The 17,494-nt window shown below is 35.6% G+C and overlaps 1 protein-coding gene across 1 annotated transcript; it reads left to right on the forward strand.

The window, feature by feature from the left end:
• Nucleotides 1–5,127: 5,127 nt before the first annotated feature.
• Nucleotides 5,128–12,936, forward strand: LOC140782275 (probable glycosyltransferase STELLO2). The gene is made up of 3 exons (XM_073128759.1): nucleotides 5,128–7,195; nucleotides 12,039–12,165; nucleotides 12,262–12,936. Exons 1-3 carry the CDS (start codon nucleotides 5,472–5,474, stop codon nucleotides 12,736–12,738), a joined length of 2,328 nt encoding a protein of 775 aa, XP_072984860.1. The 5' UTR covers nucleotides 5,128–5,471; the 3' UTR covers nucleotides 12,739–12,936.
• The last annotated feature ends 4,558 nt before the right edge of the window (nucleotides 12,937–17,494 follow it).

Here is a 17,494-nt window from a genome sequence, read left to right on the forward strand (position 1 = left end):
TATAAGTCAAGTTTAGTATTACACTAATTTTGTCAGTTCAACGCGTTGCCTCGGACTTGGATTCTTATGAATTGAAATGATTCTTTATATACATATTTCTAAATCCCTTTCATTATAGATCACTTTCATTATAGATCACTTCAAGTGAAAATGATCTATAAAGGTTTATTCACACAATCTGCTTTCTCCTGATAGCACCAATAGTCATCCCCAACTGACCCAAAAGAACCCAAATGGGAAAAACTAAGAAATCCAACAAAAGAACAAGCAACTGCAGCAGAGATCAAACCATAGTCACCAAAAAAAACGCCACTGAAACCCAGAAAAGGGACTGCAAGATGGAAAATTTACAAGAATTGAGGCCAACTCCATTAAAATAAGCAAATAAGCCTCCTCTTTTCTTTTCTTCCTTCTCTAATTTTCGAGCTACAACTCCATTAAAGCTCTCACCTTTGCCATTTTCTCGTGTAACAGAGGAGATAAGAGAGGGAGAGGAGAGAGAGGTTATGAGGTGGGCACCTAGAAAATATGAAGTTAAGTTAAAACGTTGAGCGATTTTTTCCCCCAAAAATCATTTTCTTTTCAAATATTTCTATTAAGAACTGTTCTATAGACAATAATTTTTTAGACAAAATTTGTATTACTTTTAGAATAAATTTAAACAGTAGTAGTTTGGTAAATATTGTTTAGTTTGGTCAAAAAGTCTTACCAATACTATAGACTATATATATATTTTTTTTGTAAATTACGACTAATTCAGCATAACAACTCAAAAGACTGATAAAAAAAAAGTATGTTAATTTTGTTCGTGCTCGTTCCAAGTTCGTATTGCACTCGTAATTTAAAAAGGACCACAAGCATTCTATATAGATGATGCTTCACATAGTGGCTTACAGAGTTGTCTTAAAAAAAAATTAACATGTAGGCTTGTAGACTAAAACAATAGTCAGTTCCTTTGTTTTTGTAATCTATCTAACTAAATTCTAAGATACCATATTATAGATTGAGTTCTACTGACTTATTCAACCTATATATTAAGTAGTGCTAACTTTTTTATTTGATTTATAATTAACCTACATGCTCAAAATATACCCGATTAATTTTTCGCAAAATATTCATAGCTAATTATTATTAAAACACATTTAAATGAATAAAATATTATTTTTCTTTGAAATTTTAGAGCATTAAATATTTATGAACAACTTTTATCTTGTATAAGAGATTTTTTTTCTTATATTATAATATTGTGTAAAATATTAGATATTTTTTAACTATTTAAATAAGGTAAATGATTCAATAAGAACTATTAATTTCTCTCTCTATCGAACAGTTGAGATTAAATGATAGTAAATAACCAGTCATATGAACCGGAAGTATCATTCAATTTTCTAAATTGTAAGGATAAATTAGTCATATTTTATTTCTCTCTCTTAGCTATCTATTTCTTATAAAAATAAAAGATAAAAATAAATTTGTAGAAGTTAACACTCCTATTATTAAGGAAACAGATATCTTATATATCATTTAATTTATTAGCAAATAGAAATTATTGTTAATAACTAATTAGTTAGTATCGAATCATTGCTCAATAAATAATCTCTAAGGACAAAATGATCTTTAACCTAATTTCGGCTTTTATGTGATTATGATATTTTAAAAACGGTAATTATAATATTTCAAAGATATTTAGTGAAGAATATCTATAAATCTAAAAAATTTATGGAGTCATTAAGCTCAGGCTCACGGTGAGGATTGGTATTTCAAAAGCAAACTTGACATGAGATTTTGAATACTTAATTACCTTTTATTCTGGCGCATTAATTATGCTATCATTAGAACTAATTACATGCTTAAAATATGTCTCTGATGCCATATTAATATAGCCAGTCGTTAGGCGTTTGGGAAGACCTATCATGCTTTAAGAATTTCCTTTTCAACCATAGGGAAAATAACATTTTTAAACAAATAAAATTCTCCTCTTTGCACTATAGTGTCGGTAAATTATATAATTTAGAACTATTTTAAGTAAATTTATACTGACGCAAAATTGTCATTGGTTAATCTAAGTTTATTTTTTAATTAGTTAGGTTTAACTTGAAAGTTGGCAATAATATAAAAATTCTTTTTAAAAATAGAAGTTGCTAAAGAAACAAGAGCATTTATATGCGAGTAATGTAAGTGGTTTTGCACTTTGCAAATTACTCTATTTTTATTTTTCATTGCATAAACATCCAATTTATAATGTTTTCTGCCTAATTTATGTTTGCTTTATTGTTGGGTATAGAGGTAGACATTTGCCTTCCATTTAACGCCGGTTTGTTATTTTTTTCTAGAAGAAAAAGATACATTTCCTCAATTAAGATAATATATTTTGTAAAAAATAATATATAAAATGTTACTTTTTTTTCTTTATCTTTATATTACTAGCATTATATTTAAATAAACCTATTATTATCATTTTCACAAATCACATACAAGCTTGTATGCTAATCTAGTTTTTTTAATTTGATGTCATACTTAATTAAATATTACCTAAGACTTAAATTTGAACATACTAAATCCATAAATAATGCTCTAAATTCATAGAAAATGTTCTAATTTGTTGAAAATGCTCTAAATTCATGAAACTTGTACGAAGAGTACTTGGTACGAGGTAGAGTACATTTTCTATAAAAAAATTCTTTTAAATGATGTAATACATTGCTAAAAAAAGGTATATATATATATATATATATTATTCAGTGTTAATTTTTATTATTTGAATTTTAATTGATGTTAATTTAAATGCATTTGAAAATTTATTCAATCATTTATACAAATATCTCTTATAAAGATCTTCAAATTTGCTCTTAAGAGCTAACCATATATCTCGTACGAAGATATATATATATTCAATGTTAATTTTGGTCATATTTTTATTATTTAAATTTTAATTAATGTTAATTTAAATGCATTGAAAACTTTATTGAATCTTATGAAGTTCTTCAAATTCAGTCTTAAGAGCTAACCTCATTGAAAAATAACAACTAGTTTTTTTTCATAGATAGAAATAGGTTGCCTAAAATATATTATAATCTACTAATAGATAATGTAATTAGCTACTAAATATTTGTTACGCGTTAGATCTGGACTGATTTGGACGTAAGAAAATTATAAAAATGTAAATAGTAATAGTTTGAGATAGGATTCTAATGGCTTTGGTTAACAGTAAATATCTGACGTCATCGAAGGGTGACGGACGACCAAGAATGATGGTGGATAACTGTTAAGTAGGTGGCTGTTGTTTGTTAGCAGAGGAAGATTGTTAAGATTTAGAAGATCATAATGTTTATACGACTATAATTTAATCCTTAAAAGATAAAAACGATCTAACAGTTATAATAAAAAATAAAAAATAAAAATAATTTGGCTAAACTCATATTTATTCAATAATAATTTATCAACACATGTCTACTCATATTTATAGAGTAAAAATCATATCGAATCGGATCTATATGCGGATTATTTGATTTATTTAAAATTTAAAATAATAAGATAAAACTAACTAACTAACTCAAATTAACTTGACTCGACTATGTTATCGAATTGTAACAACTGATTTGTTAAACTATTATTTTCTATATAAAATGTTCTCACAGAAAGTGACTTATAAATCACTCTAAAGGAAGATAATTTACTTATCAAAGTACTAATTAACTAAAAATTTATTTTTTAGATGAGCACACGTGCATAACTCTTTTATTAGTTCTCACCACCTCATTTATTTTTTAGATGACTCGCTATCCGACCCGGATCGGATTCCGATAAAAAAATTCTATCCAATTCGGATATGGATAGAATTTTTGAGAAAAATTCGTATACGGATTCGGATATGGGTCGAATATAATTTTTGGATTCGGATACAATATCGAATATCCGTTTACCTGCATATTTTTTAAATAATGTACAGTTTTTAGTTTGCTTATTTAAATAGTAAATAATAATATTGTTACTAATAATATGTTATATATATTATTTATAGAGATTAATTTCTCTAATTTTATAAATTTGACATACAAAAAAATTATTTGTCGTAAAACTCTTAATAATTTTGTGTTAATTATATCTAGATAAAATATTATAATTATTTTAAATTCAATCAATATCCGTTTATGATCCGATCCTCTATTCGAAAATTATCCGTATCCGTCCAATATCCGTATCCGGACTAAAAATATGGATCCAGATATGGGTTGAGCACTATCTGATCCGTATCCGATTCGTTTTCACCCCTACATATCGGTCGTATCACTAGTATTGATCGCCCATATTAGAACAGACTATTTTAATTACACAATATTTTTAAAATTATTTAAAATTAATAAAAAAATTTAAAAATAAAAATTAGTCACTTATAAAGCCTAAAAACTTAATAAAATACTAACTCAAAACTATAATGAATTCTAATTTAAATTTGATGAAGTTTTATACTCGTGAATTACTACTATAGGATAACAGTGCAAATAGATATCTTTTTTCATTGTTGTTTTGTAGCAGTAAGAAAAGCTGAGTTAAAAAATAGTGAAAAAGAGACAAATGAGAAATGTGAAAATTAATTAAGTTCATCAAAGTGTGGAGCAACTCGAGAGCTCATTAACTTAGACTTCGAATAAGCTCAGTGAAATATAAGGGTGGAAGGAGAGTGTGCGAGAGCTAGTGGGTAAAAGCTGAAATTTTGAAAAAAAGACGGTTAAAGATATTGATTAGTAATATCTTATAAGTTAGATACATTTTGGATTCCATTTAAATTTTAAAAAAATAGTTTTGGCCAATAGGAACGAGTTTAGAGGTTCTAGGGTTGATAAGAATTATATAAACCGACGAAATTAATATAATATCAGATAAGTAAGAGGGTCAAATTATCATAAAAAAATAAAATAAAAGCATCATATAAAAGTGGACAAAAGTTCAGTAATTGACCTTTACTAATAAGAATGAGTTGGGTCCGAACTGGATCCAGTATCCTATTCTCCTCAATCCCAAACGTGGGAAATGTGTTAATGGGCTACCGTCGTCAAGTTATCGGGTTCCACTGCCACCCTGCCGCAGTCCGATAAGAATCTGGCTTCCGGAAGCACTAGAGGCAACTAACTACCCAGACCTGATAGTAAAAAAAGAAATCAACAAGTAGTCAGTCATCCAGCTTCCAATCTCTACTTCTTCTTCCTTCTCCATTAATACCAACGAGCTGGAGTAGATCACAATACTCGTAGTATTGGGGGGGGGGGGGGGCGATAAAAAAAGAAAGAAAGCGAAACTTGAACTGAAAGCAAGAGAGTGAAAGAGAAATAGAGCTGGTCTCGTGTCGGCACTCACCAACCGCTACCACCCACTCCTTCAAATATAACCCCAAAAGAAAAACTCTCCCAATTCCATTTCACGGTTTCTCCGGCAGTCTAATTCCCCGTTCCCGTCAATTGCATCGCCGCAGAATGCTAGTCCAAGAACGCTCCGGCCCGAAGCCGTTGAGCCGCCTCTCTCCCCCGTCCTCTCCTCGTCCCCCCAATCGCCGCATCGGCAAGAGCCTCGACTTCTCCGCCTGGGCTTCGGAGAACGCGTACAAGATTGTGGCCGTATGTGTCCTCGCAGCCACCGTAGCCGCGCTCTTCTTCCTCCGCAACGCGGGGGACACCGCCGCGCTGCTCTGCTTCGAGAAGACCCAGTCCGCCGCCTCCGCCGCGGGGCGACGCATACCCTATCCCCAGATCTCGTGGTCCTCGGTCCCGCCGATCCGCCCGCTCGGGCCCTCCGCCGCTTCCCCCTACGCGTCGTTCCGCTCCGAGCGGTGGATCGTCGTCTCGGTGTCGTCGCCGCCCACCGACGAGCTCCGCGCCCTCGCGAGGATCAAAGGATGGCAGCTCCTGGCTGTGGGGAACTCACGCACGCCGGCGGATTGGGCGCTCAAAGGCGCCGTCTTTCTCTCTCTGGAGCAGCAAGCGCAGCTCGGCTTCCGGTCCGTCGACTTCCTCCCCTACGCCTCCTATGTCCGTAAGACCGTCGGCTACCTCTTCGCCATCCAGCACGGCGCCAAGATCATCTTCGATGCCGACGACCGGGCGGAGGTTATCGCCGCCGATCTAGCTAAGCATTTCGACATAGACCTGGTGGGCGAGGCCACCGCCAAGAAGCACCCCATCCTCCTCCAGTACAGCCACGCCGACCCCAACCGAACGGTCGTCAACCCTTACGTCCATTTCGGTCAGCGGTCTGTGTGGCCGCGGGGTCTCCCGCTTGACCGCGTCGGCGATGTCGCCCACGAGGAGTTTTACACGGAGATCTTCAGCGGGCGGCAGTTCATACAGCAGGGGCTATCGAATGGCCTGCCCGACGTTGACGCCGTCTTCTATTTCACCCGGAAGTCGTCGGGGATGGAATCGTTCGACATCCGGTTCGATGAGGATGCACCCAAAGTCGCCATGCCGCAAGGCATGATGGTGCCCGTGAATTCCTTTAACACCATCTTCCATTCGCAGGCGTTTTGGGGTCTCATGCTCCCTGTCTCAATCAGTTCGATGGCGTCGGATGTGATCAGAGGATACTGGGCACAGAGGATCCTATGGGAGATTGGCGGCTTTGTTGCTGTATATCCTCCGACCATCTATAGATTGGATAAGGCACAGGCCTCTCCCTTCTCAGAAGAAAAAGATCTCCATGTTAACGTCGGGCGATTGATCAATTTCCTCGTTTCATGGAGATCTAACAAGCAGACGCTGTTTGAGCGGATACTGCATCTGAGCTACGCAATGGCGGAGGAAGGATTTTGGACGGAGAAGGATGTGGAGTTCACGGCTGCATGGTTGCAGGACTTGCTCGCTGTCGGGTATCAGCAGCCGAGGCTCATGTCATTGGAGCTTGACCGACCGAGGGCAACAATAGGGCATGGAGATAAGCAAGAGTTTATTCCTAAGAAGTTGCCATCGGTACACCTCGGGGTGGAGGAGACAGGGATGGTGAACTATGAAATAGGAAATCTAATAAGGTGGAGGAAGCACTTTGGGAATGTTGTGCTGATCATGCATTGCAGTGGGCCGGTGGATCGCACGGCATTGGAATGGAGGTTGCTCTATGGTAGGATATTCAAGACAGTGATCATTCTATCAGAACAGAGCAATGCGGAACTTGCTGTGGAGCATGCCCAGTTGGTGCAAGCATACAAGTAAGTGGCTTTTGGATTGATTTCCTTTATTCTCATTATCTTTGCTTTGGATACAGTTATACGATGATAAATTTGCTTGAAATGCAACTAGAATCCTGCATCTAATTACTGATAACTTGTAATTTTGCATCAGCAAACTCTGCATATTGATGATCTTCTTTCTTTTCTTTTCTTTGATTTGGTCAGGGTTCTGTGTCTTTTTTTTTTTTGGTTCTGTCAGTTCATTCTTCATGGAGCCAAATGATTGCATATATTTGGCATAACTTTTTAATCGTTACCAGTTATGCCACTCATTCGAAAGATTTCTATCTACAGAACTGTGTTTGTAGGCCTGTTAGATTTTGAGACTGATTTAAATATTTAATCATGGCATGCTTGTCGAATTTGTTTGTTGTGTGTACACACTGGATGAGAAAAAGTGTTAAGGCCCGGTAGTCAGAAAGATGGAACCATATAGTATATGTCCAAGCAGAAGAGTTAATTGGTAGTTGCTAAGCATGACATCAGTAAGGTGAATATGTTCATTGATACCAAAAGGTATGTCAAAAAACTAGTCTGTCCAATTGTACTAGCATCCTCCGAAATATACTCTTCTCAGCATGATCCGCAAAATGCCGCGAATTAAAGGCAAGAAAGGAAGGTACTGTTAGGTTTGTGTGTATGCATGGAATTATAACTACACAAGAGATGGAAGCACAAGAGCATTAATGCTAAATCATAACATATCTTGATGATGGTGAGAATGAAACGTTATCAAGGCTTGAAATGCATGATTTGCTTTATTTTTAAAAATCGAACCTGTGTTGGTTACAGTGAGAAAGGGACACGATGAAGGTTTGGCTAGAACAAACTGCAGAACTGATGGTTCAAAACTTGAAATGACAACAGAAAAGAATTACTTGATGACTACATGTTGCATCTCAAAGGTATCTAGTTCAAACAACTTGTCAGCAGAGAAGCTAGACTTATAAAGAGCAGTGGTATCTCATTTGCTTGCCTAGTTTTAATTCTTAATATTTGTTTGTGTTGCGAGAGTTTACAAATAAGTATATTCTCATTTGCTTGCCTATTGTTCATGAATTGTTAAGAGAGGGTTTCTTTGATAATGATGAGATCTTTGATTACTAGTTTAGATATAGATATGAACTAAAATTCCTAGAGCCAATCTAAGGATAGAGTATAATTGGTCTTAGGCATTCACTTAGTCTTGAGGGTCTGAATGTGTACTATTTCCTTATGTAATTTCTCTGATAAGTTATGCAAGTTATGAGTGGATATGATCCTTTATTGCTTTGTTATTGAGCTCACATCTTAGCATTGATTCCTCCATCCACCTTATCTTCATATCGTGGAGTTCCAGTTATGCTATAAAATATTTCTTTTCTCTGACTTGCTATGATGGCTGGTCAAATTTTCATAAGTTATCCTTTTGTTAGTTGGAATCCTTCCATTCTACCATCATGAGTTATACCCTACTACTTAATTAATACCTATGCCATTATAAACACCCCAAGAATATTTCCCTGACAATCTTGAATGTGATGGATTCTGCTTAAATGTCCTACTAATCAAAATTCGGTCAAAATTTAAGAACAAATCTAAATGGGAAGTATAAAATTGCACAACAGAACATGTTTTAGCATGAACAAGAGTACATATGTCAATAGCCTAGGAACTTTGTTGCTTTCGAATATTGAACCTACATGTCACTTGAAGAGGTGATTGTTCCAAGTCATAGAAAAATCTCTTCCATAGTGAAGATACGGCTGCGTAAATCTTTCTCTCAGATTTCTCATCTTGCTTTGTGCACTAAGAAGCCGTTTTTCCTATCTGTGTCACACTACAAATCACAAGATGTAGGTGAAGGAAAGAATTTATCTTTGATTTAGAAGATCTTTAAGGTGAAGGAAAGAATTTATCTTTGATTCTGAAGATCATTATTCTGGGGGAAACTTTTATCTTGAGCTTCTTCTATGGAGGTGATTTACTATGAGGATTGCTACGCACCTACAAGAGTTACTTGAAATATTGGTATTTCAGCATACCATCTTTCTATAGCCTTGATAACTTCTTACAAGGATTATAACAAAATTAACGGTGTTTATTTTAAGAAATTATTTAGGCCTCGACCATATGGAACCATTTCCTCTTTGGGACCCTGCCACATAAATAGGGTTTCAAAGGTGGAGATTCTACGTCATCTGGGAAATACTTTCCATTCTACTGATGAAGAGATCTGCCTTCTAGAGGAACAATGGAATTAACTAGTTTGATTGGATACCACTAGTGGATTGGTTTCCACTGTATTGGCTTGCCCTAAATGTGTGTAATTTGAGCCTTGAGGGTGCGGAAAAATCTATTGTTCCTTTTCTTTGAAATTTGAAAAGCATCCCTTTATCTCCTAGAGCATGTCACATGTTCCACCTTTTTTGTTGTCATCAAGTATGAATTCTATACTTTAATGTGAGATAAAAACATTATATATCTTAACCAATCTAGAAATTAAAGTCCTATATTTATTGGCATGTGTCACGCATGAGCTAATGATTTAATTCAACTCAAGCCAATACAATGGGAGTGGAATTCATGGAAGGGGAAGAGAAGAGCTTATGAAAGATATTTGTAGGATTTTTAATATACCGAGTCTTTTTGTGTGATTTCATCTCAATAGCATTTGTTGATCACCGTTGTTCTTGTTATAGGAGAATAAAATCTCTGAGTAAAGTTTGGGTCTCCTCTTTAGATGGGTGAGAAGATTTAATAGGTTACCTATTTGTCTGAGCAAAGCACTTTACCATTTTCTAAGCCTGTGGGTAAACACTAAAGTATCAACTCCTTTTCAAACCATGACGCAGCCCATGTAATAACCTAATTACAGTCATGCCAGAGAATTTTTTATATCTTATTATCTGTTGCTATACCTAGAAGTGGAGTCTAGAGGGCTTCTCTCAGGAAGTTGCTAGTTTTGGTTAGAATCTGGTGGAGAAAGAAAGTTCCAGTTCAAGGATTCTAACACTATATTGATGCTCTGGCATATGAGCGAAGCAGTTGGATAGAAAAATCTCTTCCATAGTGAAGATAAGGCTGCGTAAATCTTTCTCTCAGATTTCTTATCTTGCTTTGTGCACTAAGAAGCCATTTTTCCTATCTGTGTCACACTACAAATCACAAGATGAAGGTGAAGGAAAGAATTTATCTTTGATTTAGAAGATCATTAAGGTGAAGGAAAGAATTTATCTTTGATTCTGAAGATCATTATTCTGGGGGAAACTTTTACCTTGAGCTTCTTCTATGGAGGTGATTTACTATGAGGATTGCTACGCACCTACAAGAGTTACTTGAAATATTGGCATTTCAGCATACCATCTTTCTATAGCCTTGATAACTTCTTACAAGGTTTATAACAAAAGGACCAGTTTATTTTAACAAATTATTTGGGCCTCAGCCATAGGGAACCATTTCCTCTTTGGGACCCTGCCACATAAATTGAGTTTCAAAGGTGGAGATTCTACGTCATCTGGGAAATACTTTCCATTCTACTGATGAAGAGATCTGCCTTCTAGAGGAACAATGGAATTAACTAGTTTGATTGGATACCACTAGTGGATTGGTTTCCACTGTATTGGCTTGCCCTAAATGTGTGTAATTTGAGCCTTGAGGGTGCGGAAAAATCTATTGTTCCTTTTCTTTGAAATTTGAAAAGCATCCCTTTATCTCCTAGAGCATGTCACATGTTCCACCTTTTTTGTTGTCATCAAGTATGAATTCTATACTTTAATGTGAGATAAAAACATTATATATCTTAACCAATCTAGAAATTAAAGTCCTATATTTGTTGGCATGTGTCACGCATGAGCTAATGATTTAATTCAACTCAAACCAATACAAAGGGAGTGGAATTCAGGGAAGGGGAAGAGAAGAGCTTATGAAAGATATTTGTAGGATTTTTAATATACTGAGTCTTTTTGTGTGATTTCATCTCAGTAGCATTTGTTGATCACCGTTGTTCTTGTTATAGGAGAATAAAATCTTTGAGTAAAGTTTGGGTCTCCTCTTTAGATGGGTGAGAAGATTTAATAGGTTACCTATTTGTCTGAGCAAAGCACTTTACCATTTTCTAAGCCTGTGGGTAAACGCCTACCTCCGCTCATACAACTTGACTAAACGTAAGTATCAACTCCTTTTCAAACCATGACACAGCCCATGTAATAACCTAATTACACTCATGCAAGAGATTTTTTTTATATCTTATTATCTGTTGCTATACCTAGAAGTGGAGTCTAGAGGGCTTCTCTCAGGATTCACATGTATACTTTCCATCAAAAATGGAAGATGCTAGTTTTGGTTAGAATCTGGTGGAGAAAGAAAGTTTCAGTTCAGGGATTTTAACACTATATTGATGCTCTGGCATATGGGCGAAGCAGTTGGATAGTCAAGGGAGCATGTCATGCATCGTGTACTTATGTATCATTATGTAGAAATTTCAGAACTTTGAAGAATTGCTAAACAATGAAGGACAAAATAGTTAAATCAGGAAAAAGAAACAGAAAACTCTTCTAAGAAGGAAGGTGCAGCCATTTACATGAATAAACTGATCCAACTAGAGTGTGGTAATGTAGTGGAAGATGTGATAGTTGATAACTTTGATATAATTCAATGTGTGAAAACTTTCCGGGCCTTTGTTGATATAATTCAGTTATTCATGAAAATAACAGTTATCACACTGTAGTTGGATCAGTCATTGCAATCTCTTTAGGGAACAACACATCTATTGTATCACTATGGCAAAATGTGCTATTCTCTAAAATTTGAAGTTTTAAAGTCCATTACTTTGTTGCTGCAGGTACTTGCCAAAGGTATTTGACCGATTCACTGGTGCTGAAGGATTTCTATTCCTTCAAGATGATGTGATTCTCAATTATTGGAATCTCCTACTAGCTGACAAGACGAAGCTATGGATAACAAACAAGGTACACGACTCCTCACACTTGCAGTAGCATTATCTTATAATATTTGACAGTTTTATCCCATATCTTTTGAACAAACTTTCACCTTTTTCTTTTCAGGTCACGGATTCTTGGATTACTGTTCCAATAGAAGGCAACAAACAAGAATGGTTTGTGAACCAAGGGAACATGGTTAAGAAGGTGGTCAGCAGTTTCCCTGTTCATTTCCAGGTCAGTTACAAAGAGAGCATCAGCGAAGATAAGCTGATATTCTGCAGCAGCGAGTTATTCTATGTACCTGGACGATTTGTTAGCGACTTCAGTGACCTCGTTGGGATTGTTGGGGATCTAGGTATTCACCATAAAATTGCAGTGCCAATGTTTTTCCAGGCAATGGATTCACCACAAAATTTCGACTCGGATGCCCTTGCAAGAACTGTTTATAGGACAAAGCTTTCTGCAAATGATTCTCTCGCAACTATCTATACTGCTCAAGCACCAGCTGTCTTTCCATTGAAGGTGCAAAATGAAGTAGATTTCATAAAGCTTATCAGAATCATGGCCGTAGGAGACCCTCTTTTGATGGAATTGGTATGATTTATAGGTGAAATTTAATTTGGAACAGAGTCTACTCAACCACGATTTTGTTTGTTCCATCAGATGCCTCCCTTTTCGGGGGTGGCAATATTGCTGTAATTTCACTTCTTTTCTTTCTTACTTTTTTTTTTTTCCTTTTTCTGTTGTATGTTGTTGTAAAATTCATTCTTAAGTAAGAGGGATTTTCTCATTTGTCTATCCATATTTTTCATTCTCAAAGCCAATGAACAAGTCTAATCTAAGATTATTTTTCAGCATAATTTCTAAACCTATGATGATGGTGAGACAGAATATCTTGTTTGTTTTAAGATGGACATGAATGACCTGTACTTTCTCTTGACAGATGCGAAATTTTTTCTTTGAAACAATTGCTGTTGCCTGTTGGTCTGATATGGCTAAGTGCATATTTTTTCATGTTGTAGTCATTATGGTAGAAAATAATAGTCAGCTTATCTCTTGCAATGTATTCTCCTAAGGAGATTTATGAGTCATGGAAGTAAGCACGACACGGATACAAATATTTTCCTGGTTATTAAACATGTCCTATAAAATTTCTTATTTGCGTCTGGAGTTTTTGCAGAATTGAGTCATAAAAGTTTACATTCACGGCAATATGCCCCTACAAAGTACCTCTTCCGTAGAGGCAGGTAGTAACCTAACCTTTTAGAGTCCGGGGAGCCGAGCCCCCAACTCTATCAATGGCAAAATCTCCATCCCATTGGAAGCTTATAGGTAATCAGAAATTTGCAGTAACACCTTTGGTGGATAGTTTAATGATGCGTACTTTTCAGTGGACAGATGTGATTCTAATTATAAGTTTAATGGGGCATTACTCGTCTTCTATAATGAACACAATTTAAACATATAGCGGCGCAAGCCGACCCTAGACGGCTAGCAGCTCTCTTAGGGTTTCTTCCCCCCCAATAACCTTTTTTTGTTTTTTTTGTTTTTTACTCTCATCTCTCATGAGGGTTTTCCGTTACAAGGTGGGGATCCCTAGCTATTTTGGCTAGGAGAAGGGGCCAAGATTTCCCTTCCTCCCTCTTTTCTCCTCCTCCTTTCCTCCGGTTCTCGGAGAACACGATATCTCTTTTTTCTCCTTTTTCCTCTCCTCTCTCATGAGAGTTTTCTGCTCCTCCCCTTATCTCAGCCCTCCTTCCCCTCCCTATTTCCTCCCATGCTCGGAGAGGACGATCTTCCCTTCTCCGCCTCCTCTTTTCCCTATTCTTCCTTCTCCTCTCTCACTCCCCCTAACACATAAATATCGCTACCGCTATAGGTATCGTCGTTTAAATTGTCTCCTCTGTCTCCTCCCTTGTCATTGTCTTCCCCTTCTTAAGCGGTGTTAGGCGGCATTGTTGCGGTGGGTGAGGAGTTTGTGTTGGAGTGTCTGGGCGAGATTTTGTCTTCATCTTGAGCCGGAGGTGGCTTGTGCCGGGGTGAAAACAAATCAGACAACAATTAGATCCATATTTTGGATTCTGATATGATCAGATAATTTTTCGATAGAGAATCTAATCTTATTCAGATGTTGAATCAATTTTAGACTAATTATGATAATTCTTTTTGGAGACAATTAATATAAAATATTAAGAGTTAAAAAAAAACAAACTTTTTACATTCAAATACATATTAGCAAAATCAATCTTCAGAAATAATATAAAACACATTACTAATAACAATATTAATATTCACTATTTAAATAAACAAACTATAAATTAATATTCACTATTTGAAAAAACTATAAATTAATTAAAAAATGTCTTCAAGGAATATTTGATCCGTATCGATATTTGAGTTTTTTATTTGTATCTGAATCTGTATCACAGTCAGGTAGAAATTTTTTATCCGAATTTAATCTGAATCTGGTTGGATAGCAAGTCGACTTAGAGCTAATCTTCTCTAAATATAGGGACACTTTGGGCTTCACAAATCTTTTAGTTTATGATTCAAGTCGTGTGCATGGCCGAACTATTGTGTAGATCAAGAGCTAACATTATCTAAATATAGAGACACTTTAGGCTTCACCAAGCTTTTAGTATAGAATTTAACCCGTGTGTGTGGCCGAACTATTGCTCTGAACAAAATACCTATGAGTTATTACTCTAATTTGTCACGTTGTCAAACTGCTCCTCTAAGTAAGTTGCACTGTTGAGCCATCAATCGAGCCAAGCTATTGAGCTAAGCTATCAAACCACCAAAGCACCAAATAATTTTCTCCACAATAATTATTTGGGATTAAAGTTGATTCTACAACCTTCTTAGTTGTAGGGAATAGTACCTATCAACTCTACAAGAGTTGGTTGGTAGTAGCAAAATGACTTTGAGCTTTTGTGCTTGCTAATCCGCCAGAGCTATGTTTCCCTTGTTGTATTTTTATTTGCCTTGGATTTGTTATCTTGCTTTTTTTTTGTGGTGCTGTCTAATGTAACCAATTGTGAGTCTTATGTTAAAAGATTGTCACCTTATTCCTTCAATGAGGGCAATTTGATTGAGATTCCATAACTCGGTCGATTCATTATGTGAGAGTTGGTCTAGGCATGTTGTCACAAGCATGATAACACATTGATTGCCCGCATTTGGTGATTATGATCTCAACTACTCTGATACCATATTAACTCACTGACTATTCTACAAACTTAAGCTATTAGGCCACGTTTACTTGTTGAATAAAAAAAAATTCTAGAATAAGCCTCCTTAATTTGGTGCAGTAACTAAATAACAATTTAGCTTATATTATTAATTTATCATTCTCTCTCCTCTTATTTATAAAACTTTTAAAAATTAATTTAATAATAATTCAAACTTATTATTATGCTCCTAGATTAGACAACACCTAATTACTATTGCTACTACTTTATATCTGATCAAGAGTATTTTCATTATTTGATTTAAAATATCATAAATTTTCAATACACGTTCACTATTCTTCGTTACTTTAATATTAAATTTATGTCACATCAAATATAATTATACTCCTTATTTTAATATTCAACTAAATAATAGAATAACTTTTTTCTTTTGATAAGAAAAATTAGAATAATTTTAGAATTGATCTTATTCCATAAGTGAACCGTGACTTAGAGAACGGTGCTTTTTATATTTTGTATTCTTAATACTTATGATCGTGAAATGAGCATCTCAAGAAGATAGCTTGGCCACCGACATGTCCAAGGCCTCACTCAAAATAGCTCGCCAGATTCGACCCAAGCCACTTTAGGAAGAAAGAGTTGAGATTTCTCCATGTTGACCTTTCGGTTGGTGACTAGCGAATAGAGCTGGAGGTAGTTCAAGATGCAGTCCACATTGGTTAGCGAGGGTTGTGTACTTAAAAGCAAGTCATCCATATAGAGAAAGGTGGGATAGGTGAACATCCCTACCTTACAGTCAATCTATAATACAACTCCACTCTATAGCCAAACAATAAACCACGATTAACTCCGTCATTAAAAGGACTAGACATAATCTGAGAGATAATGATGAACAAATATGGAGAAAACAAATACCACCTCCCTCCCCTGTTTTAGGCCTCATTGTGGAGATATTTAACCGTTTCTAAGGATGCAAGCTTTGATCCATATGCACCGCTTCTCCTCTAAAAAATATAATCCAATCGTATGTCTTCTCTATGTCTAGATTCAACATCATCATCATCATTATCAGAGGTTGGCCATGCATGTCATTGACCTTGAATGGGCCACTAAATCAATCAAAATCCAAATAATTATGATTTACCACAAAGAATTATTAAAAGAGCGTCTAAAGAAGACAGTACTCCATACCACAAATCAACATATTAGACATATTAGGACAAAGCTGTGGTCCATTCTATAAATATCCTTCAAAAATAATAGAGTCCACAGACAACATGTGGATGCATGTGATTGCTCTCAACCAGTAAAAAATTTGAATTGGTAATTATAATATTTACTTTGATTTTAATTTAAAAGAAATCCAAGTGTTGATTGGATGATCTCAGATAGAAGCAGAGTCCAATCTTAACCTTCTACTGATCTCTTGTCTTGGTCCCATCTCTCTTATAGAATATTGCATGTGATATGCACATGAAGCATTGTAGTTTTAACATAAACTAATCTAAGTAGGTGAGATTAAATTTAATTGGGTCTAATCCCTATTTTTTTTTCTCTCGGAAAAAGAAGGGGAGAGTGGGTTAGACTAAACTGGCCAGGTAGGGCACAGAAACCAGTGGCATGTCCCAATAAATTACTACACATTCAACTCAGATGGGTTGGTCGGCTCGAGTTAATTACATTTAGCCCCCCCTCTTAACTATCTTATTTTTCATATACACTCCTGAATTTTTTTTTTAATTTTTTTATTTTTTTTATCTCATAGACCTCCTGAGTTAAGGAAATTCTCACTTCAAAGAGTTTATGTAGTTTTTTTTTTCTAATGAAGGAGAAGGTGTATATGAAGGGGTGTTATTTGTAAGTCATTATTAAAACAGGGGAGGTTGGGAATTAAGGACATTGCTCTAACCTGCAAATAGTTAATACTAAGATTGGATTGGCGATTGATCATGAACCCTACTGTTCGTGGTCTAAAATGCTTAAGAAAAGATACTTTAGAAACACCAGTCTCTGGGATGCACCAGCAAAATCTAAAGGCTCATGGATATGGAATGGTAGGTAACGAAGAGTCTTTCAATAAGGACGGCCGGAAGAAATCCAGCTACCCTATGTGTCTAAGTTTTTTTTTTTTTAATTTTATATATGTTAGTTTAAAAATTAGATTT

This window comes from Typha latifolia, chromosome 2 (genome assembly GCF_019914945.1).
Source record: "Typha latifolia isolate L0001 chromosome 2, TyphaL0001v2, whole genome shotgun sequence".
In the NCBI taxonomy this organism is placed as follows: domain Eukaryota; kingdom Viridiplantae; phylum Streptophyta; class Magnoliopsida; order Poales; family Typhaceae; genus Typha; species Typha latifolia.